Genomic DNA, 22,383 nt, shown 5'->3' with positions numbered 1-22,383 from the left:
AAAAAAAACTTAACTCTATATGAGAGTGACACTGCAAGCAGATGTGTTTGGTTTGTTCGGTTGCAAATCCCACAAAATCACAAAGATAAACGTGGAGGCAGCTTTCCATGCCAGATTTTGCAACCTCTACTGCGATCTCATGTTGACAAGCACATGTTTTTAAAAGATTGAACTCTTATATCTGTTATGTAGTATAAAACAATATAGCTATAATAATATGCTGAGTTTCACAGTTCTACTTTTTATTTTTCTTCACACATATGCACATAGCACCTAGGCTGCTGGAAATTTTGCAAGTAGGCCAAAGAAGGAATGATCAAAGACAAAGGAGACAGACGTGTTTTCCCAGAGAAGGCCTCATGCTGAATGAACATCATTTAGTGCCTCCCAACCACCTAAAAAAAACACACAAAAGAGCAAATGGACGGAGCATGGCTATTAGAACTTCCAGAATGAAAAATGAAAAAGATTATCAGCTATAATTACAATTTTAAAATCAAGAAATTAAAAACCGCCATCTCAAGTTTAAAACAGAGAACGAATCGTGTTTGGTTTGGCTTTGCTGTTTTCTCACGACGACAAAATGGTAGGCGTGATCTTGTCCCCTCTTTCCCGGGCCAGTAATGGACATGGACCACTTGCGGGGGTTTTTGGCCACTGGCCAGCGGCCAATGGGCTACCATGTCATACCATTGCCATCCATCCATTCCATCATGGCCCCCACCATGGCCATGGCCATGGCCATGCCCGCACGAGCTTCATAAAACCCCCATTCCCCCATTTTAGGGCTTCCAAAGGCCTTCCGCGTTCTTCGTGAGTGTGATCTTCGTCTTCTTCGCGCTCTTGCCTCGATCGATGGGCTAAAATCCGGCACTGGAGGAGCTCTGTCTTGTTCCCTGGCCGATCGTCAGCGCGTTTGGAGGCAACGCAGGTGAAAATCCGGGATTCTAGCGCGTGAAAGAGGGGGAATGGGGGAGGATTCGCGAGCAGCGCCGGCAACGCCCGTGACGATGGCGTTTGATTCGCTCAGCCGCAGCGTGAGCTCCTCGGTGGTGACTGAGAGGACGGGCGATAGCAACGCTGGGGAGGAATGCGCGGCCGGGGCTGGGGTTTTCTTCAATGGCGCTGGCGCTGGCGCTGGAGCTGGCGCTGGAGCTAGCCGCGCCAATTCGTGTAGCAATAGCAGCAGCCAGAGCAGCACCAAGATCCACGAGCACGATTACATTGGCTCCTCGTCCATCAGCGTGGACAAGCCCGAGGATCGCTGCGGCGGGGCGGCAGCCATGGTTGAGGATCCAGATCTGAGCCTGGGGCTGGGATTGGGGCCGGCTCCCAGGAGCAAGGAGGCGCTGGACAGCGCGGGCGAGACGACGAGGGAGAGATCTCTCTTCCAGGAGGTGAAATTGAAGCTCCCCAGCGCTGGATCCAAGAGGGGCTACTCGGAGACTGTGGAGGCGGTGGATCTCGTCAAAGGTATGGGCTCCAAGATGCTACCAGCGATGTTTCCATGGAGTAGCTCTTCCGCCAAGAACAACAACACTACCGCCGCCACCACCACTACCACCACCAACGCCGCCACCACCAAAACATGGAGGCCAATTCATGATCCACACAGGACCACTTTCACGCCTTTCCAGAGAAAAGATTCCTCCTCTTCGTCTCTCAGTCACTTCTCGTGCCTGAACCAAGGCGAAGAAACTCCATCCTCAAGGTACGTTTTTCTTCTTTCTCTTTAGCCTTTCCTATTCTCTTGAGCTCCTCCAGCAAGCTCTAGATTTCTTCCTCTCACTCCACAGTACAGATTTTTTTCCTTTCTCTCTGAAGCTCGAAGATTTTTTTTTCCTTCCTCTCACTCCACAGTACAGATTTTTTTTCCTTTCTCTCTGAAGCTCGAAGATTTTTTTTTCCTTCCTCTCATACCAAGCTTGAGTTTTTTTTTCTTGCTTTTTTCAAAGAAGTATAACTGAATATCTTATTTATTTGCAGTGGTCCGATGGTTGGGTGGCCGCCAGTTCAGTCCTTTAGGAAGAACACGTTGGTTGCACCAGCACAAACTGTAAAGCAGGCCGCGGAGCTCGCGACTCCGGATCAAGGCAGTAATGGTGGCCAAGCAGCAGCGAGCAACAACTCACTCTTTGTCAAGGTGTACATGGACGGCCTCCCGATCGGCCGGAAAGTGGATCTGGATTCCAACAACAGCTACGTGAAGCTCTCCTCGGCTCTCAAGGATATGTTTAGCGGATTCGTGAGCGGTGAGCTACTTTCGCTTTAGATCTGGAAAGCTTGATGTGTCCATCGACTAACGAGTACTTTTGCTGCTTTCGCTGATCAGGCCAGCCGATGTCCAAACAAAAATCGTCTGGAGATGTCCGGAGCCTCTTTGATGGATATGAGACGGAGTACGTCCTGACTTACGAGGACAAAGACGGGGATTTGATGCTCGTTGGCGATGTTCCATGGAGGTAAATTGTTTTTTGTCTCTGGATCCCAAGTGGAGTTCTGATCTTGTCCTGCTACTCCAGGATGTTTGCAGCGACTGTGAAAAGGCTACGGATCATGAAGGGGTCTGACGCAATTGGTCTTGGTGGTAAGTTTTGTTTTTCTTTTGCGTGCTTTTAGTCTCTGGACTGACGATGTCTTTGTTTTCTGGATCAGTTCCGAGAGAAGCCGAGGCTACAAGCTGACGAAGTAAAATCTTGAGGAAGACAAAAAAACCGCTAAAAAAACGAAAGAGAAAAGAAGAAGAAGAAAAAAAAAAAAAACAGGGAAACACAAAGAAGCATTTTTGAAGACGTCTATAGCTGCTAAATAGCTGTGCCATGAGAAGGGTCGGGGAATCAAAGCTGGAAAATTTGCGCTACGAAGAAAAGGGGTGGTTTTGCAGTCTCGCTCTTTCCCTCTTTCTCTCTCGCTCTCTCTCGCTCGTTTCCAATAAGGACCAAGAACAGTGGCTCCCCTCTTTACTTTCTCTCTTGTACATGGAAACAAAATCCTCGCTTTTTTTCTACCTTTGTTGAAAAATCTCCACAGAGCAACGCGGAGAAAATTAACGCAAGAAAAAAAAAAGGAGAGAAGAAAGAAGGGGAGTGTATTTTTCTTTTTTGACGCGAACAACGTGATAAAGTGTAATGTTTTAGCGCATATAACATTGGTTTGTAACATCTGCTGGATGGATTGTAACACTGGCCAGATGGATTTGTAACACTGGCACGATGGCTTGTCTCTAAACTTGGTTGCGAGAAATCTCCGGTACGAACGTGCCGGGGGGCAGTCCGTACAGGGGACGGCATAGCGCAAGGAATGAATGAGTGAAGATCCGATTGCGATTCTGTTGGAGGCCAACAAGCCAACAGTCTTAGTGGCCAACAAGGAAAATGAGCGCAACAAATATTCTTACCGATCTCAACACTGGCGGTGTTTCCATCTGCTAAAAGGGCATGTCTTGTACGGCGGCCTTGGGGCCGATTCATTGCCGCGGGGAGGAGGAAAAACCCTTTTTTTTCTTTGCTGGGCATTACGGAGACATGGAAGCAACAGCTGGCGTGATTCTCTCCAATGTTTAACGAGGAAAAGGAAAAAGAGTTCCAGAGAGAGTCTCTTTTATTTACAAGAGGAAAATCTCAATCTTAGTTTGCGGCGGTGCCATGATCAAAATGGTCCCTGTTTCCAATCAAAGAAAAGAAAAAAACGGAGAGAGAGAGAGAGAGAGATGGCCTTAGAGAGAAAGAGAGATTCAAAATGGAAGAGAGCCATCATCTTTGTAGAAAAAATATGAGAGAGAGAGAGATGGCCTTAGAGAGAAAGATGATCAAAATGGTCTTTGTAGAAGAGAGATCAAGAGAGATTCAAAATGGAAGAGAGAGCCATCATCTTTGTAGAAAAAATATGAGAGAGAGAGAGAGAGGAGAGAGAGAGAGCAAAGAACTTTGTTTACCCGCTCATAGAGTTCGCCGAGACAACGAGGGGAACGCGTACGGAATGACCCTTGTCGCCGTCCCAGATCATATACCCGAAGGTGAACTGTTGGTTGGTCTGCGTCGCGGTGAGCGTCACGTTGATGACCACTGGCTTCCCAGTCCTGGCCTTGAAAACCCGCGGCTTCACCGACACGTCCACCCCCGCTGGATGCCTCACCGTGACGTTGTAAGTTTCCTCGCCGCCCAAGTTTACCACGGTTCGCTGCACCACCCGGCTGCCTATCAAGTTCGCCACCGTGATGTACGGCATGTTGAGGTCCGAGGGGTTCTTGTTTTCAGGCCCGCAATGAGCCCCCGTCGAGTACTCCACCGAGTTTTGGTCGGCCCCCGGGATCTCGCACAGGAAGTCCACGTAATCCTGGAATCCTGGGAACGAGGAAGACGAGCGTTACAAGTTTGTGAAAGCTCTGGATCGAGAAAACGAGAAAAGCCAAGCTTACCAACGTCGAAGACGAGGCCTGGATCGAGCGCTGCGGTGGCGTTGATAGCACCGCTGCCAATGTCGAAGGGGCAGGCCCGGCCGATCGCCTGGGACGAGTTGGAGTACGGCTGCTCGGCTCGCGTCCAGCGGTCGCGGTTGTCGAAGTTGTCCGCGGTGGTCATGATCGCCGAGCGGATGGTTGAGGCGCGCCACCTCGGGTACTTTTGGATCAAGAGCGCGGCGATTCCGGCGACGTGCGGAGTGGCCATGCTCGTCCCGGAAAGCATGGCAAAGTTGCGACCTGGTATATAGAGTTTGTAAGAAAAAGAACAAGAAGCTGAAGTTACAGGCTTGCCTGTGAAAGAGTTTGCGTCGGTTCCTTTGGGTGTCCATGCACCCCATATCTGGTTTCCAGGTGCGAGGACGTCTGGTTTCATCACGTCTGCTACCAGGGACGTAACCGTGTCAGCGTAGACCGGGCCTCTGGAAGAATACGAGGCCACTCTCGGTGCTTCCAATGGATACAAGGGGTGTCTCGAGTCCTCGATCCTGGCTTGTGCATCGAACCTCAACACTTGCCCCTTGCTGTCTTTCACAGTCTTCTCGTTGTAGTGTTGTAGTATGAGCTGCCAGAGCGAAAAAGAAACAAGTTAAGAAGCTTGGAAACAAAACAGCTTACCGCTGACGCGTTTGGATCCACCACAAAGCTCGCGGGTATCGTGAAAGGAATTGGATCAAAGACCGTGTCTTTGGTTGGCGTTTTCTCGGCGGATGTTGGGAAGACAATGAGGAGGCCAGCAGCTCCCGTGGCAATGGCAGTTGCGAGAGCGCCTTCGATTTGTGTGACGGCACCACCAGAAAAGTAGTCGACAAAGTTGCAAATGAGAATCTTCCCGCTGACGAGAGTCTTGTTGAAAGGCGAGGGGTCGGAGCAGTAAGAGTAAAACTCCTGGTCGAAGGACGTCACCCCGGCGATGTACGCATCCTGGGAATAAATCAAAGGATACAACTTGCGAGCGCTGGTTCCAGCTACAGTGCAAATGGTTCCAAAGGTTAGCGATGGCCTTCTACGAGAGTGTTTCACACGCTTACCTGTTAGACCAGTTCCATACACCCATTGCCCGTTGCCGAGAATTATCGGAGTCGAGTACGTTCGATCTGTCATACCAGCTGCGACCGACAACACCCACGGCCCGAACGAGTTCATACTGAAGGCGGCAGGACCGTTGTTCCCAGCAGCATGGACGATGAAAACGTTCGCCTTGAACGCGAGGAGCATCATAATGTCGAAGGAGTTGAGGAACGGAACACCGTAGGCTCCACTAGTGGCACCGAGAGAGATACTCAGCACATGAACTCCATCTTGAACGGCCTGTGTTCCAACTCACGGAATGAAACAAAGAAGAAAATAGCGCAAGGCAAACCTGATCAATCCCCGCAAGAACATCAGACAAGTAGCCACCATCTCTGTAAATGACTTTGTACACCGCAATCCTGAGAGAGCTAAGTTGATGGACGGTTTACTACAAAAACATGAGCTCACCGTGCGCGAGGAGCCATTCCGCTTGCTCTCCCATAGATATACTTGTCCACACTCACGTAAACACCATTGTTGCCGGCACAAACAGAGCTGGTATGGCTGTAGATACAAAACATCTGCTTTACCACTAAAGAGAAGAGAAACGTTAAGCTTACCTCCCGTGACCATCACCATCGAGCGGGGAATCGTAGTCATTGCTCGCATTGAACGCGTTCGCAGCTACAATGCCTTTGGAGAAGTGACGAGCGCCAATGATCTTCCCGTTGCAGGAACCTTTGGGAAATGTCGGGGACGCAGCGCACACCTTCTCCCAGTGTCGATTGAACGAGTAAGGCCTTGAGGTGGTGTTTGCAAAGCTGGGGTGGCGTGGATCGATCCCAGTATCCAGAACTCCAATGACGATATCTTCCCCGGCCTTTGCAAATGTCCCGACGTTCTTCCAAGCTCTTGGATCCAGGCCCAAGAAAAACGGTGTGTAAGTCGTTGTCTTTCGGAAATGCACCTCGTGTTCCAGCGATAGAACATCCGGATGAGCTCTGATAGAATCAACCTGACCGTAGCACCGGATAAGTACCGAAACAAGTAAAACTTTATAAGGAAACGACTTACATGAACTTCATCCCTGAGCTTCACAGCGAAACCATTCATAAGGTACGTATAGCTGTACAGCTTCTCGTAGCTCCCTTCTTCGAGCAAGCTTTCCAGAAACGCATCGTGGTTCCGTCTCAAGCTTGCCGTATGCATCTCCACGAAATCTCTGGAAAAACAAAAAGAAAACGAAAAAAACAAGACGAAGTTACGAGTTGAAACAATGAAGACAATATACTACCTCGTTTCATGATCATCTTCCTCATTAATGGCATAGACAGGCTTGTCGATCATAGCGGCAATCGGATGTCCCTTCATCCTGACGATGTATACCGGTCCAGCATCAACATCATCATCGGCAGAGACAAGCACGGCCACCATCGCCAGCGCTAACACCAGTCTCCCGATGAGAAAGTCCATTGTTACACTTCACCACCGGAGAACTTTAGCACTGTTTAAGTAGCAAGGACGAGCAGCAGCAGTCCCATGAAAGGATCCGATTGAAGTAAAATAGCAGCTGTGGATCCTCTAGGCACAGTGGTACCTCCAAAAAAAAACAAAAAAAATTAAAAAACGGAAGCTAGCCAAGAAAAACTTCCCGGAGATGATATGTTCTTGCTAAGTGAAAAAACCGGCCCACTTTGGGATACGATTTTCCCCACTTGAAGCACCGGCAGTTACGCAGTAGCTGTTACGTACAGTCTCGAGAATATACCGGAAGGAAAAAAAACGAGATCGATTGCACCGCTAGTGAAAAAGGAAATGTTTCTTACAGGGAATGGTTCTTACATATGAACACTGTGAACACTGTGCTCAGATCATCCAACCTGGTGAAATTGCAGAGCTCTAAATATCGAAACCAACGAGAGAATGGAAGGAGGAAAGGCTGAACCCGTGATGGTGGTGACGGTGCTACTACTCGGACTTCTTCTCTTTCGCCGCTCTCGGGATCTTCTTCACCACCATTTCGTCTACTTTGCTGTACTGCTTCTTTCCCTCGCTCACGGCCACCTTCATGTAGTGCTCGATCTTGTCCTCGTACTTGTCATACACGAACGGAATGATATGCGCAACGATCACACCTGAGAAGCCGAGAGGCATTTAAGGCGGCTGCTCAAACAGAAGTTTCTCGTGACACGTACCGATATAAAGAAGAGTCAGGAGACTAGTCCACGAGCCAACGGTGGAAAGTAGCCAAAGACCGGCAGCAGCCTAAACAAAAGGACTGATGCTAAGAAGTCGCAAAGAAAAGAGAGAAAAAAAAAACTCCACCTTGAGAAAGAGCACGTAATTTCTCTCGAGGACGATTGAACGAAAAGCTCCCACAGCGTTATTGAACTGTAATTGCACCGTGTGTGCAACATCCTGGACAGTTTTCTCCGAGAGCTGTAACTCAGGAATACGAGGGGGAGGTCTGCAAAATAGAAAAGAAAACATGAAACCATTGAAGAAAGGAACTACGCTGCGAGTTACCTGTTCGTGAAGCTGGCCCCAAGGGACCAAACAAAAAGGACGATGGTAATCAGCAGAAAGGTGTTGCAAAACACCGAGAGCACAGTGTAGCCACACCACTCAAACAGGACGTAGATGAGCGTGGCAATCCCCAAAACCGACGCGGAGAGATGCTTCTTCCTCCATAGCAAAACATCGCCCACTGCAAAGGAAAAGGAGAATTTTTTAAGGGAAGAAGCCCAAACATGCACAAAACTCACATAATCCGCCGCCAAGAAGCTCGTGAACGCTCTTTTCCCTGGCAAAGAGCCGACGCGACGACGAATCCGCCGATGTCGATGCCGGCAGCTGGATAGTATCGTCCGACGCTGGCGCCATACCTCCAAAACCCTACACCGAGCAAAGATCGCGCGTCACGGCAAGATCGAGAGATCGGGGAAGCAAGAAAAGGAGCGGCGCTACATTCGCAGCGCGGAGGCCTAGGACTCACCAGACGAAGATTTCCTCGCGCGCGGCGCCTCCGATCTTCGGGCAAAAACCCTTGCGCCAAAGACTCGCCTCTCGCAACGCAGGGGTTCTGGGACGTTCACACCTACACACCAAAGATCCCGGCCGTCCGTTTTGATCTTAAGGGCATGGCAGCCATCGCATCTGTCCACGTAGGCTTCACACCGTCGCCACCGTCGGATTCCCCCCACCGGAATATCCCAGAATCTTTTTTAAAATAAGCCGCTAGATTCAATCGCGCGCCTAGCTGTCGGTGGCACCTGAGATGCTTCCACGCTGCGGGCCTCGCGATCCAAAACATCGTCTACAAACCAAGGGAGGAATATTCATCGCTTGTGCATGTGGGGGAGGGAATCGAACCCGCGTGTTGAATCTCTTCGTTGGCACGTCCCATTGACTCCTAAGGCAAACAAAGACAAAGCTTGTGAAAAGATTTACACATGGCGCACATACACAAAGAATAGTATTTTAACAGAATCAAATCCTTTTAGTTGCCCCAAAGGATGTAATATATCAATCACATGATCATTAATTTTTGTTTCCAAATGCTAACAATCTTTGCCTGACAATACGATTGGATTGTTTGTATTTATAACATTCTGTTGATACATGTTTGCCAAGAGCATATACCCTGCCGTGTCTTTGGGATCTAGATCGAACACAAAGCTTGCGGCTCGAGCGCCATCTCTGACCCGGTTGTGGCTCCGAGAAGCTCCGAGCAAGCATCTCCACTCGACGGCATCCGGCACAAACGGCATGTTTAGAAGGAGTTCCTCGGCTTTCAGCAGATGCCCCGACCGGGCAAATACGTCAACCATGCAGCAAAAGTGTTGCTTTGAGGGTTTGATTCCAAAGTCGGTAGCCATGGACACAAACAGTTCCCTGCCCTTGGAAACATTGCCAATGTAGCTACAAGAAATGAGAGCTAAGGCAAATGAAGCTCCGTCGCAAGAATCAAGAAGCTTCATCCTAGTGAAGAGATAAAAGGCCTCGACATGCTGTGTTCCACTCTGAGCATAAACTGAAAGGATGGTGTTCCAAGTGATGGTATCTCTCTCCCCCATCTGATCAAACGTCTTCCTTGCTGCCAGGATATGACCTGATAGGGTATATGTCAATAGCATTGTGTTCCAAGACACAATGCTCCTCTGTGGCAGGACGTCAAAGAAATGCTTAGCCTCTTCCAGATACCCGCTTTGCGCATAAGCCACCAACATTGCATTCCAAGATATCAAATTTTGGCAAGGCATGTCATCAAAAATTCCTTTGGCAAGCTCAAGATTTCCGTTCTGGCCATAGGCATCCAGCATCGCGGTCCACAACACCACATCCCTCTCCGGCATTTGATCAAACAAAGCTTTAGCATCTTCTAGATGCCCAGTTTGGGCATAAGCAGGAAGAATAGATGTGAGCGATACCAAGTCTTTCTGTGGCATAATGTGAAAAACATGTTTGGCCTCTTCAACATGCCCGTTCTGTGCGTAGACCGAAAGAAGTGCATTCCAGGATACAAGGTTTCTTTTTGGCATTGCGTCAAACAGCTGTTTGGATTCCTCAATATGACCCGCTTGGGCATAAGACACGAGCAGTATATTCCAGGACACCACGTCCCTCTTTGGCATCTCTTTAAAGAGTGCCTGCGCATCTTCCAGATGCCCGTTTTGAGAATATGCCGAAAGCATCGCGTTCCAGGACACCAGATCCTTGTGTACCATTTCCTCAAAGGTTTGCTTGGCAAACCCAAGATGCCCACTTTGGGCATATCCTGATAATAGAGAGTTCCAAGTCACCAGATTCCTTTCAGGCATGGCATCAAAGACTCCTATCGCTTCCTCAAGTCGAGCATGTTCAAAATACATAGCAAGTATCACGTTGAAGGACACCACATCTCTTTGCGGCATTTGATCAAACAGTATCTTTGCCTGATCTACATGAGTATAGGAAGAAATCATACAATTCCAGGAGATTATATTCCACTGGGGCATGCGATCAAAGCAATCCTTTGCTTTCCTGGTACTCCCGCTATAGGCATACCCTGTAAGCATCGCGTTCCAAGAGCCCAGGTCCTGGCGTGGCATTTCCTCGAACATAGTCTCTGCAGTCTCCATTTGCCCTGCTTGGGCATACGCAGTTAGCATGACATTCCACGTCGCAAGATCCCTCTCGGGCATGCCATGAAACACCAATTTACCCTCCTCAAAACTCCCATACTGCGTAAATGCTGCCACCATTGCGTTCCACGACACAATATCTCTCTGGGGCATGTCATTGAACATTTTTCTTGATTCATCCAGATGCCCGCTTTGGGCATTTGCTGTGATCATGGAAGTCCATGAAATCAGGTTTGGCTCTGGAATACTTTCAAAGAGTTTTGCCGTTTGACCCAGATCTCTGGTTGTGACAAACGCATTTAACATTGTGTTCCATGATACCAAATCCCTCCCGGGCATTTGATCGAAGAGATCCTCTGCGTCCTCAAAGTGCCCCGTTTGGGCATATGCCGCGAGTAGTGCGTTCCAGCACACTAGGTTTCGATCTCTCTCAGGCATCTCATCGAAAACACGCCTAGCCTCGCGCAGCAAGGAATTCCTGGCGTAGGCATTCATCATCAGCGACCATGAGAAGGAATTCCTGCTGGATCCCATCGCGTCGAAGATCTCGCGCGCGCTTTCGGAGCTGCCCAATCTCCCATACATCTCGATGAGATTGTTGCAGAGGAAGGCGTCGCTGGTGGGCAGAGGGAGGATGCGATGGTGGATTTCTAGCGCTGCGGACAGAGACCGGCAAGATTGGATGGATTTAAGCAAATCGGTTCTATTGTGTCGCATTTAGGGTCCTTCCAAGAACCCTAAATCTTCGAAGGGGAAAATGGCGGAAGGCGAGGATGACAGCGCGAGCTCCAGCAGCGGTCTCGGCCTCTCCTCGTCGGATTCAGAGCAGGAATCGAAGGCGCCGGTAGAGTCTCCAGCTCCAGCGGCGATTCCAAGTAAGTGTCACTTAGTCGACATTTTGCTATTCTTTGCGTTGTTTGGTAGTTGCGATGAACTTCGCGAAATGCACGAAAGCAGCTAGATAGTTCTGCATTCATTCCCTTTTCTTTCTTTTTTCTTGGAAACATAAGCTCCAGCGGCGATTCCACGTAAGTGTCATGGGTTTAGACATTGTCGACAATTCTTGGTTGCCAAGGCAGCTAAATAGTTCCTCATTCCCGATTCGAAGTGTCATGAATTCTTTGCCTGTTTGCTAGTCGCGATGAACTGTCTCACAACGCTAAATTTTTCATGTTCCAGAGCGAAAAAAGGCTTCAAAGAAAGGAGACTTGAGCTTCGCGGACTTGGCAAAACACGGGTACTCCAGTGGGCCATCAGTTTTAAATGTTCCAGCTCCGAATCGCAATGCCAACTTTGAGAGCAATTGGTCGTGGTCTGGTGGGAAGCAAAAGACCGACGAAGAGAGGCAAGCCGAAGAGGTCGAAAATATTGATGAGCGAGAGCGAACTCGAGAGATTGTCAACACTGGCGCCGAAAAGGTTCGTTTCTCTTTCCATTGTCTCTTTCAAGTGAAGTTTTCTTTCTTTTTCTTGGTCAACTTTTTTCCATTTTCTCACGCTTGATACGATACCTTCGTTTTGTTTCCGCAGTTCGCTGAAAATACTTTCAACGAGTACCAATTCGCAAAGAAGCAACGCAGGGACGCTGCAGCGGAGCAACGGGCTCAAACTTTCTCCAAGAAGGAAAAACGAAAGAGAGACCTCGGTCAGGCGAGCAGGGGGAAGAGCTACGTTGAGGAAGAGAAACGCTTGCTGCGCGACCGTGGCGTTTACTCTGGATTCGACTAAAGGCCGTTTGGAAAGAGATCATCCTCACCATCAGAAAAAACCAATCGGCAAGAGAGTCAACCAGGTGGGTGTCACGCATTTAAACTCTTTCGTCTGTTTGCTTCGAGATAGAAATATCTCATTGCGATTTGGCATTTGTTTACTAACAGGATGACTGTTTTGTGTGTGTTCAGGCTCTCCGATGATTGGTTTGACAGACCTTTAGTCGCAAAACTGTAATGTTAATCTCTAAACACGAAGGATTCGTGCATGTAAGTGTCTAGATCTTAAACTACTCAAGCTTCTTTTTGTTTCTTTCCTCGTCTCTCTCTCTCTCGCTTTCTGCGATCCAGGTAATCCACTCGTCTTGTCGCTCTGGTTCTAGCTCAAATCTATCTTTTTTCGAACGTGACTTTGGGAAACATCGAAGAGTCGACCTTTGCAAGTTGCTGGCAAGTAGATTTGATCTGATCCCGAGTTTCTTTTGTTGGTTTTTTTTTTGTCAGGTAAGCTCGGCTCCTCCACTTTTTGTCAACGTCCTGCCTTTCAAACCAGGTGGGCCATTTGCATGTTTCGGTGCTGTTAAGTTGTAACTTGGACTCGCAGCAAAACCAAAGAAGCAAAGGATAAAATTATTGTGGCAGGAACACAGGCACGCTTGCGTTGACAAGCAACCGATTGGAGAGCGAGAGTGAGGTACAATAAAAAACTGTGGGTTTTCTTCTTTGAGTGTAGCTCACTTCACGTCTACAGTACGCGATATCAAACAGTGGAGCTCCACAAATGAGAACTCGCGCAAGCTTAAAAAACCCGGCTGCCAACCGAGATCTAGTCCTTAGTCTCTCGCTTCCTTGCGCGTTGCTCCACTGTTTCCAGCATTGGATCAAACAGTGGGATCGAAACAAAAGAGAGACGAAAAGAGGCAAAAGTTTGCGCGAAAGCATCCAGGCAGCACTTCTATTTTGACGATCTCCATCGCCGCGCCAAGGGGAAAACACCGAGTTTCTTCGTTTCCTATAGTTTGGACACGATGTTTGTGTGTGTTGGCGATCACCGTCCATCCGACGGGCAGGGGTCCTGCTGACGGGTATGCGGGGGCCACGTGTCTGTCCATCCGATAAGCGAGGGAGTGCTGACGTGTGTCTCCTAGTTTGACTGGCTCACAAAAGAAATTTATGCGTGTCGGTTTGTTTGAATTTCAAGATTGTAGGCTGCTGAGCGAGAGCCACCCACGCAGCGCGGGATAGATAGAGATCCATTCTAGCGCTAGGTATAAAGTCGCGAACAAGCGGTGCCCCAGGAGCTGGAGATCTAGCTAGCGGCGCAATTCTTTCTAGCGATTCTTTAGATGGGAAAGGGATGGAAGTCGGCCAGGGCGATGCTGGCGTCCAATCTGTGCATCACGTCGGGCGGCGATCGGCGCGGCGATGAGATTGCGGCGGCGGCGCTTCCCAGCCTCCAGGATTTGATGGCGCTGGATCGGCCGCTCCAAGAATCCGGGGCCAGGTCAGCGAGCGGGAGGAGGAGCAAGAGCACCGGGAGGAGGAGCATGCGCGAGGTATGATCGCGCGTCGATCGATATCGATGCGATCGAAATCTCGATCCGATCGAAAGTTTATTGATGTTCTTGGTGATATTTCCAGGGTATGTGCTCCATCTGCCTCGATCAAATGGCGCCCGGGGCCGGCCACGCCTTGTTCACAGCCGAGTGCTCCCACATGTTCCACTTCTCGTGCATCGCATCGAATGTCCGGCATGGCAATCGCGTCTGCCCCGTGTGCCGGGCCAAATGGATCGATCTTCCCTGGCAGCAGGTCAAAGAATCCCCGCCAGAGCTGCGATCTCATCACTCCCAGCCATTCGTCTCCCACGGGAATTACCACGTCGATCCAGTGCTGCGAATCCTCAACGAGTCCATCCAGCGCGAGCGCGCGCGCTACGGCCGGATGATCAGCGCCAGCCGCGCGGACAATCGATCGGATCCCGCGGTCTATGACGACGATGAGGAATGTGGCAGCAGCATCCACAACGTCTCCGTCGATCCAAGGGATATATCGTCCCAGGATTTCCAGCACCAAGCACCGCCATCGCGAGCGCCCAAGATCGCGGCATTCACCGAGTGTGGCTCCGTCCAGGCGGATCAATCCAGGAATCCCTTCACAGTGCTCGTCAATCTCAAGGCATCGAGCAGCGGCGGCGGCGGCAGCGCTACCGGGAGCGCTCGAGCTCCCATCGATCTCGTCACGGTGCTCGATGTGAGCGGCTCCATGGCGGGATCCAAGCTCGCGCTGGTGAAATCGGCCATGGAATTCGTCATCGGGCAGCTGGGGCCGCGTGATCGGCTGAGCGTGATCTCCTTCGCCACCAACGCCGCTCGGCTCTTCCCTCTCAAGCGAATGGACGACACCAACAAGCGCCGCGCGGTACGCGCCGTTCATGCGCTGGTGGCATCCGGCGGTACCAACATCGGCGACGCGCTCAAGAAGGCGGGCAAGGTGCTGGGCGACCGGCGGCACCGCAACGCGGTATCCAGCGTCATCCTCCTCTCGGACGGGCAGGACACGTCAGCATTTTTCTCATCTAACCTGTTGCGGCAGTCGCTCTCGGCGGTATACCGCCACATGCCGCCCGTCCACGCATTCGGGGTGGGCTCCGACCACGACGCCCCGACGCTCCACGCCATCGCCGAGGCAACAGGTGGCACCTTCTCGTTCGTCCACGCGGCCGCGGCGGTACGCGACGCCTTCGCGCAGTGCATCGGCGGGCTTCTCAGCGTCGTGTCGCAGGGCGTGGAGGTCTGGCTGCATGCCGCGGCGGCATGGGTGAAGATCTTAAAGGTGGAGAATGGGGGATTTGAGAGCTGGGTATCGGGCGATGGCTCCAGCGCGCTGGTGACGCTGGGCGATCTCTACGCCGAGGAGGAGCGCGACGTCTTGGTCCAGATCGAGCTGGGCGCCTGCGCCGAGGCGGAGTCGATCGAGATCTTCCGGATTGGGTGCCGCTACAGGGATGCATTGGAGCCGGGCGAGGTCGCGGAGGCCGGATCAACGTCCATATCAGTCCGGAGGCCTGCGATCGTGCAGAACTCGTCTCAAACCGCGAGCCTGGAGGTGGATCGCCAGAGAAACCGTCTGCTCGTCTCGGAAACGATGGCCAGCGCTGGGAATCTCGCGGACGCGGGCAATCTGGAGGCCGCCCAGGACGCGATCTCGGCGTCGCGAAGCCGCATTGAGCGATCGTTTGCGTTTGCGAGCGGCGACGCGCTGTCAAAGTCCCTCCACTCGGAGCTGGGAGAAGTGCTCCACAGGATGGAGAATCGGAGGATCTACGAGGAGTCGGGGAGGGCATATACGCTGTCCGTACACAGCTCTCACTTGCACCAGCGGGCGACGATGCGCCAGGGCCCAAACGACGACGACCTGTACGGCCAGAGCTACGTGACGTCGTCCATGGCCGAGATGGTACACCTTTCGCAGACTTTTGGGGCCAGTACAGCGGCGGCGGCGGCCAAGACGCCGCCGGCGACGCGGATTGGACGGTCTAGATCGTCGAGAAAGGTGAATCCGGCGGCGTCCTGATGCCTGGTTTTTATTTTTTGTCATACCAAAGTTTTGACTTTGAAAAATTCTTTTCCATCCCATTGTTTATAAGAAAAAGACCCCAAATTTTTTTCCGCTCACACCAAATGTGAATGAAGAAACGTTGTTGTGGAGTCAAAATTTTCGAGCTCGATTTGTTTTTGGAACCATGCAAGGAAAGAACTCGAACACGCCGAATCATAGGACACAACGAACTTTCATACTTTGTTATTAAACTCGAGCTTGGAACTCGAAAGTTAACCTCTTTTCTTCTGAAGGAGATTCAAGAGCTTTCACTCAATCCAAGACAATTCTTTGTTTCTTCTTCTTTTTTTGCCGTGCTTCTCTGGTTTTCGGCAAGCTTTGGCACCATCTTCCTGACACAAACAAAACAAAAGCAAAGTGACGCGTAAAGGATAGAGCTTGATCAATTCTCGCACGTACCAGCCGCTCAAATTTTGGAGAGTATGATACCAGGAGGCGGGCCGTGGTCCCCGGATCGAAGATCTCGAAGTTCCACTCTGAACATCTCAGACTGCAACAACAAAAGAACAAAACAAAGTTTTCGCACACGCAATTCTGGCTGACAGCCTTCCCTCAATCGTATTCGTACCTTTATAGCTTTGTAAATGGAGCGGTTATACTTCTTCTTCGCCAGTTCGGTTGCTGCGATGAGACAGAATGTAGCAAAGTCGCAGCAAAAGCTTGGAAGAGTTCTGTACCTTTCTGTATTGCTTCTTCTTGAGTGGAGCGCGCGTCTGGAAAGGAGGCGTAAACAAAGCCAGCTTCCTCGGCGGGCTTGCCAGTGTATTTGTGCCTGGGCGAAGAAAACAAAACAACGTCGCTCTCTCTAGCTCTCTTTCACTTGAAAATGAAAGAAGGAACTTACGCAGAGAGGAGAGATTTGTGGAAAGTGGCGACTGGTAGCTTGCAACGAATCAGAGAGATCATTCCTGGACTCATATGGAGATTGATCTCCACCTGTGAAACCGTGAGAAAAGTTGTGTAGAAGGAAGAGAAAACTTGCCTCGTTCATGAAAATATAGCCACGGTCAATTCGCATCACCCGGTAGTCGTGTGCGAGTGCGAGCATGCATCCTCCGGCTGCAGCATGGCCACTGACAAACGATCTCGAAAACGTAAGAACAGAAAAGAGAAAAAAGAATTCTCAGGCTTGTCACGAAAAACTGACCAGATTGCTGCGATTGTCGGCATTGGAAAACAAAGAAAACGATCGAGGAGATTGAGAAAGAGATCGACCAGGTACTGGAAAAAACAACTCAAGTTGAGAGAAACTTCAAGGACTAAGATTGATCCCACAAGCCTTAAAATTCCCCGGGCTACTTTGTGCGAATCCCAAGTCAAGACCATTCGAGAAAAACTTTCCCTGTCCAAAGAAAGAAAACAATCAAAATCTTTCTCCTTCCTCCTAGATGTTTTCGCTGTTTACCTCATTCGTAGTGATCAAAGCAGCTGCCTTGGGATCATCCTCAACCTGGAAGTGCGAATGAATTTGCGCGACTGAGAGAGAGATTGCTTTCGTGATTACCTTGTCAAGCGCCGAATGAATCTCTGCTATAGTGGTCGGATTCAACCTGAAATTCACTTTGATTCTCATTCTCATGTAAGAAACTGGATGGATCACCTGTGCTGCCCATCTCCACCATCAAATTTGAGAACGTAGACGCCATGAGGGAGCGCCTCGAGCTTCACAAAGCTCTCCTCGGTACCCATTTCCTGATTTTAGGGCTTTGACAGTGGAATAGCTCTTTAGACCCTTACTATAAATAACATTGGGACCAAGAACCCTAAAATCTGGAGATGATCTCAGGATTATCGAGGCCAGGGAGCTGCTCCAGAACTAGGGGATCATCCTTATTGCACAGCAGCGATGCAGGTGGAGCTTCACAGCAATCGTGACACCACCGGCTTTGTCAATTCATCATGCAAAAGCCTGTCTAGGGGCCAATGGCAATCTGTGCTGGAAATCCCAATGTGCCAGATTGTTTTTAGGAGAGAGGATCATATGCTTTTGAGGAATGCAGGCCATTCCACAGTTAAAAGCTCAGGAGTTTAGCCCAATTTTAAATTGTAATTTAATATAAACATTATAAACTTTAAAATATTAAGAGGTGTGATATGGAAAGGGAATATAGAAAATGTGCATATCAATTAGCCTAAAAACCCTAGTTTATATATAAGAGTGAATGGTCTGGATTAAAACTAATCCGACGGCTACCAAAATCCTACTATGCTAATATAAGTATATGGCATCGTAACCATACACTTAGCCCTTACATCATCCCTTTTTCTCGAAATAATAGGATTTGGAAGAACGTCAGGAAGAGGCATTAATGGATCTATATGTGGTATTAATTGCTCCTGATCCCTTTGTATGAAGTGTTCAACCACTGCACATGCACAATCTCCGGAGGATCAACCCACTAGACATTATGCAGAACTTGTGGTCCAACTTGCCGCAACACCCGATATGGTCTTTTCCACTGTGCAAGGAGCCCTTTAGATAAACCACGTACCATAAGATAGGGAAAACAAACTAACACCAAATCATCCACTTTGTACTGAGTCCAAGATGGACCCGAGATGGACCCAAAATGGAGTCTGAGATGGACCCAAGATGGAGCCAGAGATGGAGTCTGAGATGGACCTGAGATGGAGCCCGAGATGGAGTCTGAGATGGACCCGAGATGGACCCAAAATGGAGTCCAAGATGGACCTGAGATGGAGTCTGAGATGGAGTCCGAGATAGAACTAGGACTGAGACCGAGACCAAGACCGAGACCGAGTCCGAGTCCGAGTCCGAGTCCGAGTCCAAGACCGAGACCAAGTCCGAGTCCGAATACTAATATAGGTAGTTGGGTGAAAGCCCAAAGCGATTATTCCGGAGGGGGGGGGGGGGGGGGGGGGGTTGCGGGGCGTTCTAAAAGTATAGTAGAGAGAGTGTGGGGGTTGGACCCTAGTGGAGCCAGTTTGGCCAGGAAAGGCTAGTTTGGCTAGGAAAGGCCAGTTTGGCCTAGGAAGGCTATACCCAAGTGTTGGGTGATGAGCTAACCACTGGGAAATCCAAGACTAGAGTGAATACGGACTGACAAACGGGGTAGCTTGGTGAAGTGTTCAAGAGCCGGCTCTAGCTCCCTCGGGAGATCGAATGGTCAATGCTCCCAGTCCAAGCATGGGTGGCACTACCTACTTGAATACCTAGCGTGGCTCAACGGAACCTCACTCTATGCCCATGGCTAGAGCACCCAAAGGCGGAAGGCGGGGAGAGTACCCACGAGGCTCACATAGGGCCACAGTGTTCCGAAATGTTGTCCCAAAGGCCCAGACTGTGGAAAGGAAGAGAAACAGTCCTTTGGTGTAGTGACCAAGGACATAGTCGTATATCGAAGAAGTCCTAGAGGACTGTGGGACTTAGTGGTTGGGCCTATGGGCCTTGATCCAGTGGCAGTATTGGTGAACATGGCCATGGATAGAAAGGGACTTGGTAAGGACGTGAAAAGGGATATTGGAGAAAGCTATTCCCCATGTCTACAGGCATACTAAGGGTGCTAAGAAGTGGATATGGGATGACCACTCATGAATGGATGGCCCAATCTTGGAGAGATAGGATTGTGATGCGGGTGGTGTTAGACCACCAATGTGACCAAGGTGAGGGGGCATGGTTTTAGCGTAACAAGCTGATATGTCGGTGGTACCTTGGGGTGTCGGTCATGGGATTGAACACGTGGAGCACTTAGACCAAGTGCAAAGGTTGAGTAGCATGGATGCCATTCTCAGGGCTAACAAGTCCCCAAGTCCAGAATAGGACTTAAGGAGGTTGTGAGTGAGACTCCTCCGAGTGGTCGGAGGTGTGGTTAGGTGACTAAAATAAAATGAAAAATTTAGTCGCTTACAATTTGGTATAAGAGTTGTTCCTTAATCCAACTCTTATTGGTGGCCAAGTATATCACCACTTGTATTGGAATTGGAAGGTCCTAGAAATGGATCTATCCACAAGGAGTAGCATGTTGAGAGGACATGGCTCTCCACTTAAGTTTATGTGTGAACTTGTGCGCATTGTGGTAGATAGAAAAGAGGCCAGTAAGGGAACGACTTTGGGATCTTGGGAATAGTATAAGGTTTTCCTCGGAGAGTTGAGGATGTGATCCGGATAAGCATTTGACTTAGTAGACTAGTTAATGTAGTTGTGGTAAACAACTATAGTTGGGATCACAGGAAAGATAGAAACTCCAAAACAATAAAGGAGTCACAAAATTATCCTCATATAGTTGAGGTTAGTGCTCATGAATTTAAGACCGGAATGGATGACCGTGAGAGGTCAAGTACAGATAGGACACGAGTCCTTGAAATGGTAGCCAGGGTTACCTTTTATAAATGCTAGAACAAACCCAAGGTGTTGGGGGTGTGCTCAGAGGATGAGTTGGTATTCTTATTATATGGACGGATAGTCCTAAGCGGCAAAGGTAGCCCACAGATAATGGCAAATAATAAAGTGTTGGAGTAACACTTGCAAAGATGGTCCTTATGAGTAGGATATGAATACATGCAGTTGTATTGTAGCAAGCTAGCACCTCAAAAATAAGACTTTACGGGTTAGTGGATTAGCAAAGTCCAAAAATGCTAGATGACTCGAGTAGAGTCAAGGAATGGTCCTAAGGGATTAATAAAAGCATTTGGACTAAGGTGTGTTGTGCCCCACGAAAATTGGGGAGGATCATAAGATCCAAGTATGAGAATAGTGAGTATCTCATTGATAATAGAATGGGCCATACTAAAGTTGTGGGGAAGGTGTTCTTAAAAGAAAACAACTTTGACCTAAAGTTGGGTGTAAACTCTATGGTGTAGTGCTAACGGATAGTTAGCATGAGAAGGAACTGCATTGGTCTTGGCAAGGACTTAAACACAAGTAAGAAGTGTCATAAAGGTAGGTTCGTGGAGCCGATGGTGGAGAGACACTGAATGTGCCAAGGCGTGATGCCTTAAGATGAGTTGGTGGATTCACGAGAACCCTTCTTAAAGGAATCCTAATGGAAATGGGAATGGTATAGCCTAAGTTAGAAGGCATACAGTTGGAGTGTGGTGATTCAGATAATGATGGAAGTGTGGAAGCACCAGCAATGAGTTATAGGACTTGACAACTATGAGGCAACTAAACAAAAGGTGCAAAATAATTGGTTAAACTAGTAGAAGGTAGCTACCTAAGACTTCTGGCATAAGGAAGTTAAATATACCCTTACGGGGGATAAATTGCTTATGTTGCAATATAGTAAGTCAATATCGTAAAAGGGAATATTCATTATCAAAGAAGCCATCATTAAGACACCCAAACGCTTTAGAGCACCACAAGGTGGTGTTTGTTATCGCAAGGGCAATAGATAAGGCCCAAGGGACTAAGTCCCTAGTGAATGATGGATAGAAGTTGCTATCCAAATGTCCAAGGTTGCAGAGACAGGAGAAGACTATCTACCTGAATTGAACAAAGCCAAAAATGGAATTTTGGCAAGGCTAGTGATGGGCATATAAAGACCCATAAGTAGCTACTTTAATTTCATGTGTGGGATTACAAGTTGAGCATGCCTGAATTGAGGAACCATTCTCTAGGCTATTGGGTAGGTTCATCCCTAAGAATACTTACTAAGGCATGGTAGAAAGTGCAAAGCTATCCTCCTAGTCTGGAGAAGAATAACTGAAGGAAAGGTGTGATGCCAAAAGCAAGTAGTAAGGGGATAAAACCAAACCATAGGAATCGAAGAGCATAACCAAGGTGGTTATGCCAGTTGGGAGTGGAGAATCAAATGGGCGTTCAAGCATGTTATTACTAGCAACCGTGATGCATTGGAGAGTCTAAAGCATAGAATTGTCCATGTTAGACCATATGGCAATTAGAAAGCTTGCGAAAGGAGAGGCCTTAGCAAGCTAAAGGACAGAGTTCCTTCAAGGTTTCTAAAGACAATTTTAGGTAGCTTAGTACTTAGAAAGCCAAGGGTAAATGGTTCATAGAACAAGTGAAATCAGAGTGGCATAGCAGAAGCGTGGTTTTGAAGCTTGCCAAAAGGCAATGCTATCAACGTTGGGGAAGTAGTCCCCGAGTGTTCAAAGGGATAGCTTTGAACAAAAGTCGAAGGTCAAAGACTTTCACGCTTGTGTATGAAACCATGTTACATTAGTTGGATGACTTGTGAAGTGAGATTAGCAAGTCAGGGGAACAAACCCCCTAGTTGAAGGTGCTAACTTCAATAGGGGTGGCCCATAGGGCCAAGCATGGAAGAGTTCATGCATATTCACAGACTTGTTAAGTGAGAGGACTTGGAAGTGCGGAAGAACTAGGTTCTTAAATTGTGATCTATAACGCACTTTAAGTATAAGTTAGTGCACTGGCGTGGGGAGTCACACTAAGCATTTTAGGTGATGCCATCCGTAGATGCATATATGGAAGTTGGGTTCGAGTCCTGACCCTCTAGTGCTTGGGTTCAAGTCCCACT

General features: G+C 49.0%; 7 protein-coding genes across 7 annotated transcripts; 3 read left to right on the top strand and 4 right to left on the bottom strand.

Moving 5' to 3' along the window:
* The first annotated feature begins 782 nt into the window (after window positions 1-782).
* LOC9645597 (auxin-induced protein AUX28) lies at window positions 783-3,161 on the top strand. Its single transcript, XM_002975980.2, has 5 exons — window positions 783-1,711; window positions 1,987-2,252; window positions 2,333-2,462; window positions 2,523-2,587; window positions 2,656-3,161. Exons 1-5 carry the CDS (start codon window positions 969-971, stop codon window positions 2,682-2,684), a joined length of 1,233 nt encoding a protein of 410 aa, XP_002976026.1. The 5' UTR covers window positions 783-968; the 3' UTR covers window positions 2,685-3,161.
* Window positions 3,092-7,189, bottom strand: LOC9645596 (subtilisin-like protease SBT2.5). The gene is made up of 11 exons (XM_024681133.1): window positions 6,768-7,189; window positions 6,548-6,695; window positions 6,094-6,488; window positions 5,942-6,037; window positions 5,823-5,892; window positions 5,491-5,770; window positions 5,078-5,427; window positions 4,754-5,024; window positions 4,418-4,699; window positions 3,398-4,343; window positions 3,092-3,328 (listed from the first exon to the last, which is right to left on the bottom strand). The coding sequence occupies exons 1-10, from the start codon at window positions 6,944-6,946 to the stop codon at window positions 3,931-3,933; spliced, it is 2,484 nt and encodes an 827-aa protein (XP_024536901.1). The 5' UTR covers window positions 6,947-7,189; the 3' UTR covers window positions 3,092-3,328; window positions 3,398-3,930.
* Window positions 7,190-7,277: 88 nt separating this feature from the next.
* Window positions 7,278-8,608, bottom strand: LOC9645989 (reticulon-like protein B6). The gene is made up of 6 exons (XM_002975798.2): window positions 8,469-8,608; window positions 8,239-8,368; window positions 8,000-8,180; window positions 7,799-7,940; window positions 7,669-7,738; window positions 7,278-7,608 (listed from the first exon to the last, which is right to left on the bottom strand). Exons 2-6 carry the CDS (start codon window positions 8,354-8,356, stop codon window positions 7,442-7,444), a joined length of 678 nt encoding a protein of 225 aa, XP_002975844.1. The 5' UTR covers window positions 8,357-8,368; window positions 8,469-8,608; the 3' UTR covers window positions 7,278-7,441.
* LOC112348382 (pentatricopeptide repeat-containing protein At4g02750-like) lies at window positions 8,458-11,181 on the bottom strand. The gene is made up of 4 exons (XM_024680764.1): window positions 10,276-11,181; window positions 9,116-10,122; window positions 8,746-8,885; window positions 8,458-8,570 (listed from the first exon to the last, which is right to left on the bottom strand). Exons 1-4 carry the CDS (start codon window positions 11,179-11,181, stop codon window positions 8,458-8,460), a joined length of 2,166 nt encoding a protein of 721 aa, XP_024536532.1.
* A 172-nt stretch (window positions 11,182-11,353) lies between these two features.
* LOC9645595 lies at window positions 11,354-12,323 on the top strand. The gene is made up of 3 exons (XM_024680763.1): window positions 11,354-11,471; window positions 11,776-12,014; window positions 12,126-12,323. The coding sequence occupies exons 1-3, from the start codon at window positions 11,354-11,356 to the stop codon at window positions 12,321-12,323; spliced, it is 555 nt and encodes a 184-aa protein (XP_024536531.1).
* Window positions 12,324-12,374: 51 nt separating this feature from the next.
* On the top strand, window positions 12,375-15,999 carry LOC112348489. Its single transcript, XM_024681134.1, has 5 exons — window positions 12,375-12,387; window positions 12,497-12,857; window positions 12,909-12,998; window positions 13,056-13,860; window positions 13,946-15,999. Exons 4-5 carry the CDS (start codon window positions 13,651-13,653, stop codon window positions 15,878-15,880), a joined length of 2,145 nt encoding a protein of 714 aa, XP_024536902.1. The 5' UTR covers window positions 12,375-12,387; window positions 12,497-12,857; window positions 12,909-12,998; window positions 13,056-13,650; the 3' UTR covers window positions 15,881-15,999.
* An 82-nt stretch (window positions 16,000-16,081) lies between these two features.
* On the bottom strand, window positions 16,082-17,654 carry LOC9645594 (enoyl-CoA delta isomerase 1, peroxisomal). The gene is made up of 11 exons (XM_002975797.2): window positions 17,526-17,654; window positions 17,430-17,475; window positions 17,331-17,375; window positions 17,205-17,267; window positions 17,073-17,146; window positions 16,908-16,998; window positions 16,770-16,861; window positions 16,603-16,697; window positions 16,494-16,546; window positions 16,325-16,415; window positions 16,082-16,257 (listed from the first exon to the last, which is right to left on the bottom strand). Exons 1-10 carry the CDS (start codon window positions 17,612-17,614, stop codon window positions 16,332-16,334), a joined length of 732 nt encoding a protein of 243 aa, XP_002975843.1. The 5' UTR covers window positions 17,615-17,654; the 3' UTR covers window positions 16,082-16,257; window positions 16,325-16,331.
* Window positions 17,655-22,383: the final 4,729 nt, after the last annotated feature.

The sequence above is a fragment of the Selaginella moellendorffii genome, unplaced genomic scaffold, assembly GCF_000143415.4.
Source record: "Selaginella moellendorffii unplaced genomic scaffold, v1.0 SELMOscaffold_29, whole genome shotgun sequence".
Classification (NCBI taxonomy): Eukaryota; Viridiplantae; Streptophyta; class Lycopodiopsida; order Selaginellales; family Selaginellaceae; genus Selaginella; species Selaginella moellendorffii.
The sequence above is the reverse complement of the archived record's forward strand: the minus strand, read 5'-3'. Positions and strand labels throughout refer to the sequence as shown.

Coding starts and splice junctions, on each gene's coding strand:
- LOC112348489 (XM_024681134.1), top strand. CDS start 13,651: ATGGGAAAGGGATGGAAGTCGGCCAGGGCGATGCTGGCGTCCAATCTG. Junction 13,861..13,945: donor GGAGGAGGAGCATGCGCGAG/GTATGATCGCGC, acceptor TGATATTTCCAG/GGTATGTGCTCCATCTGCCT.
- LOC9645597 (XM_002975980.2), top strand. CDS start 969: ATGGGGGAGGATTCGCGAGCAGCGCCGGCAACGCCCGTGACGATGGCG. Junction 1,712..1,986: donor GAAGAAACTCCATCCTCAAG/GTACGTTTTTCT, acceptor ATTTATTTGCAG/TGGTCCGATGGTTGGGTGGC. Junction 2,463..2,522: donor GTTGGCGATGTTCCATGGAG/GTAAATTGTTTT, acceptor CTGCTACTCCAG/GATGTTTGCAGCGACTGTGA.
- LOC9645596 (XM_024681133.1), bottom strand. CDS start 6,946: ATGGACTTTCTCATCGGGAGACTGGTGTTAGCGCTGGCGATGGTGGCC. Junction 5,893..5,941: donor GGAATGGCTCCTCGCGCACG/GTGAGCTCATGT, acceptor TAGCTCTCTCAG/GATTGCGGTGTACAAAGTCA. Junction 4,700..4,753: donor CGACGCAAACTCTTTCACAG/GCAAGCCTGTAA, acceptor TCTATATACCAG/GTCGCAACTTTGCCATGCTT.
- LOC9645594 (XM_002975797.2), bottom strand. CDS start 17,614: ATGGGTACCGAGGAGAGCTTTGTGAAGCTCGAGGCGCTCCCTCATGGC. Junction 17,376..17,429: donor TTCATTCGGCGCTTGACAAG/GTAATCACGAAA, acceptor TCGCACTTCCAG/GTTGAGGATGATCCCAAGGC. Junction 16,862..16,907: donor GCTATATTTTCATGAACGAG/GCAAGTTTTCTC, acceptor ACGGTTTCACAG/GTGGAGATCAATCTCCATAT.
- LOC9645989 (XM_002975798.2), bottom strand. CDS start 8,356: ATGGCGCCAGCGTCGGACGATACTATCCAGCTGCCGGCATCGACATCG. Junction 7,739..7,798: donor ATTACGTGCTCTTTCTCAAG/GTGGAGTTTTTT, acceptor CCTTTTGTTTAG/GCTGCTGCCGGTCTTTGGCT. Junction 7,609..7,668: donor CCTGACTCTTCTTTATATCG/GTACGTGTCACG, acceptor TCGGCTTCTCAG/GTGTGATCGTTGCGCATATC.
- LOC112348382 (XM_024680764.1), bottom strand. CDS start 11,181: ATGTATGGGAGATTGGGCAGCTCCGAAAGCGCGCGCGAGATCTTCGAC. Junction 10,123..10,275: donor CCATGCCTGAAAGGAATCTG/GTGACTTGGAAC, acceptor GAAGATGCGCAG/GCACTCTTTAAAGAGATGCC. Junction 8,571..8,745: donor GCAGCGTGGAAGCATCTCAG/GTGCCACCGACA, acceptor TTTGGTGTGTAG/GTGTGAACGTCCCAGAACCC.
- LOC9645595 (XM_024680763.1), top strand. CDS start 11,354: ATGGCGGAAGGCGAGGATGACAGCGCGAGCTCCAGCAGCGGTCTCGGC. Junction 11,472..11,775: donor AGCTCCAGCGGCGATTCCAA/GTAAGTGTCACT, acceptor TTCATGTTCCAG/AGCGAAAAAAGGCTTCAAAG. Junction 12,015..12,125: donor TCAACACTGGCGCCGAAAAG/GTTCGTTTCTCT, acceptor TTGTTTCCGCAG/TTCGCTGAAAATACTTTCAA.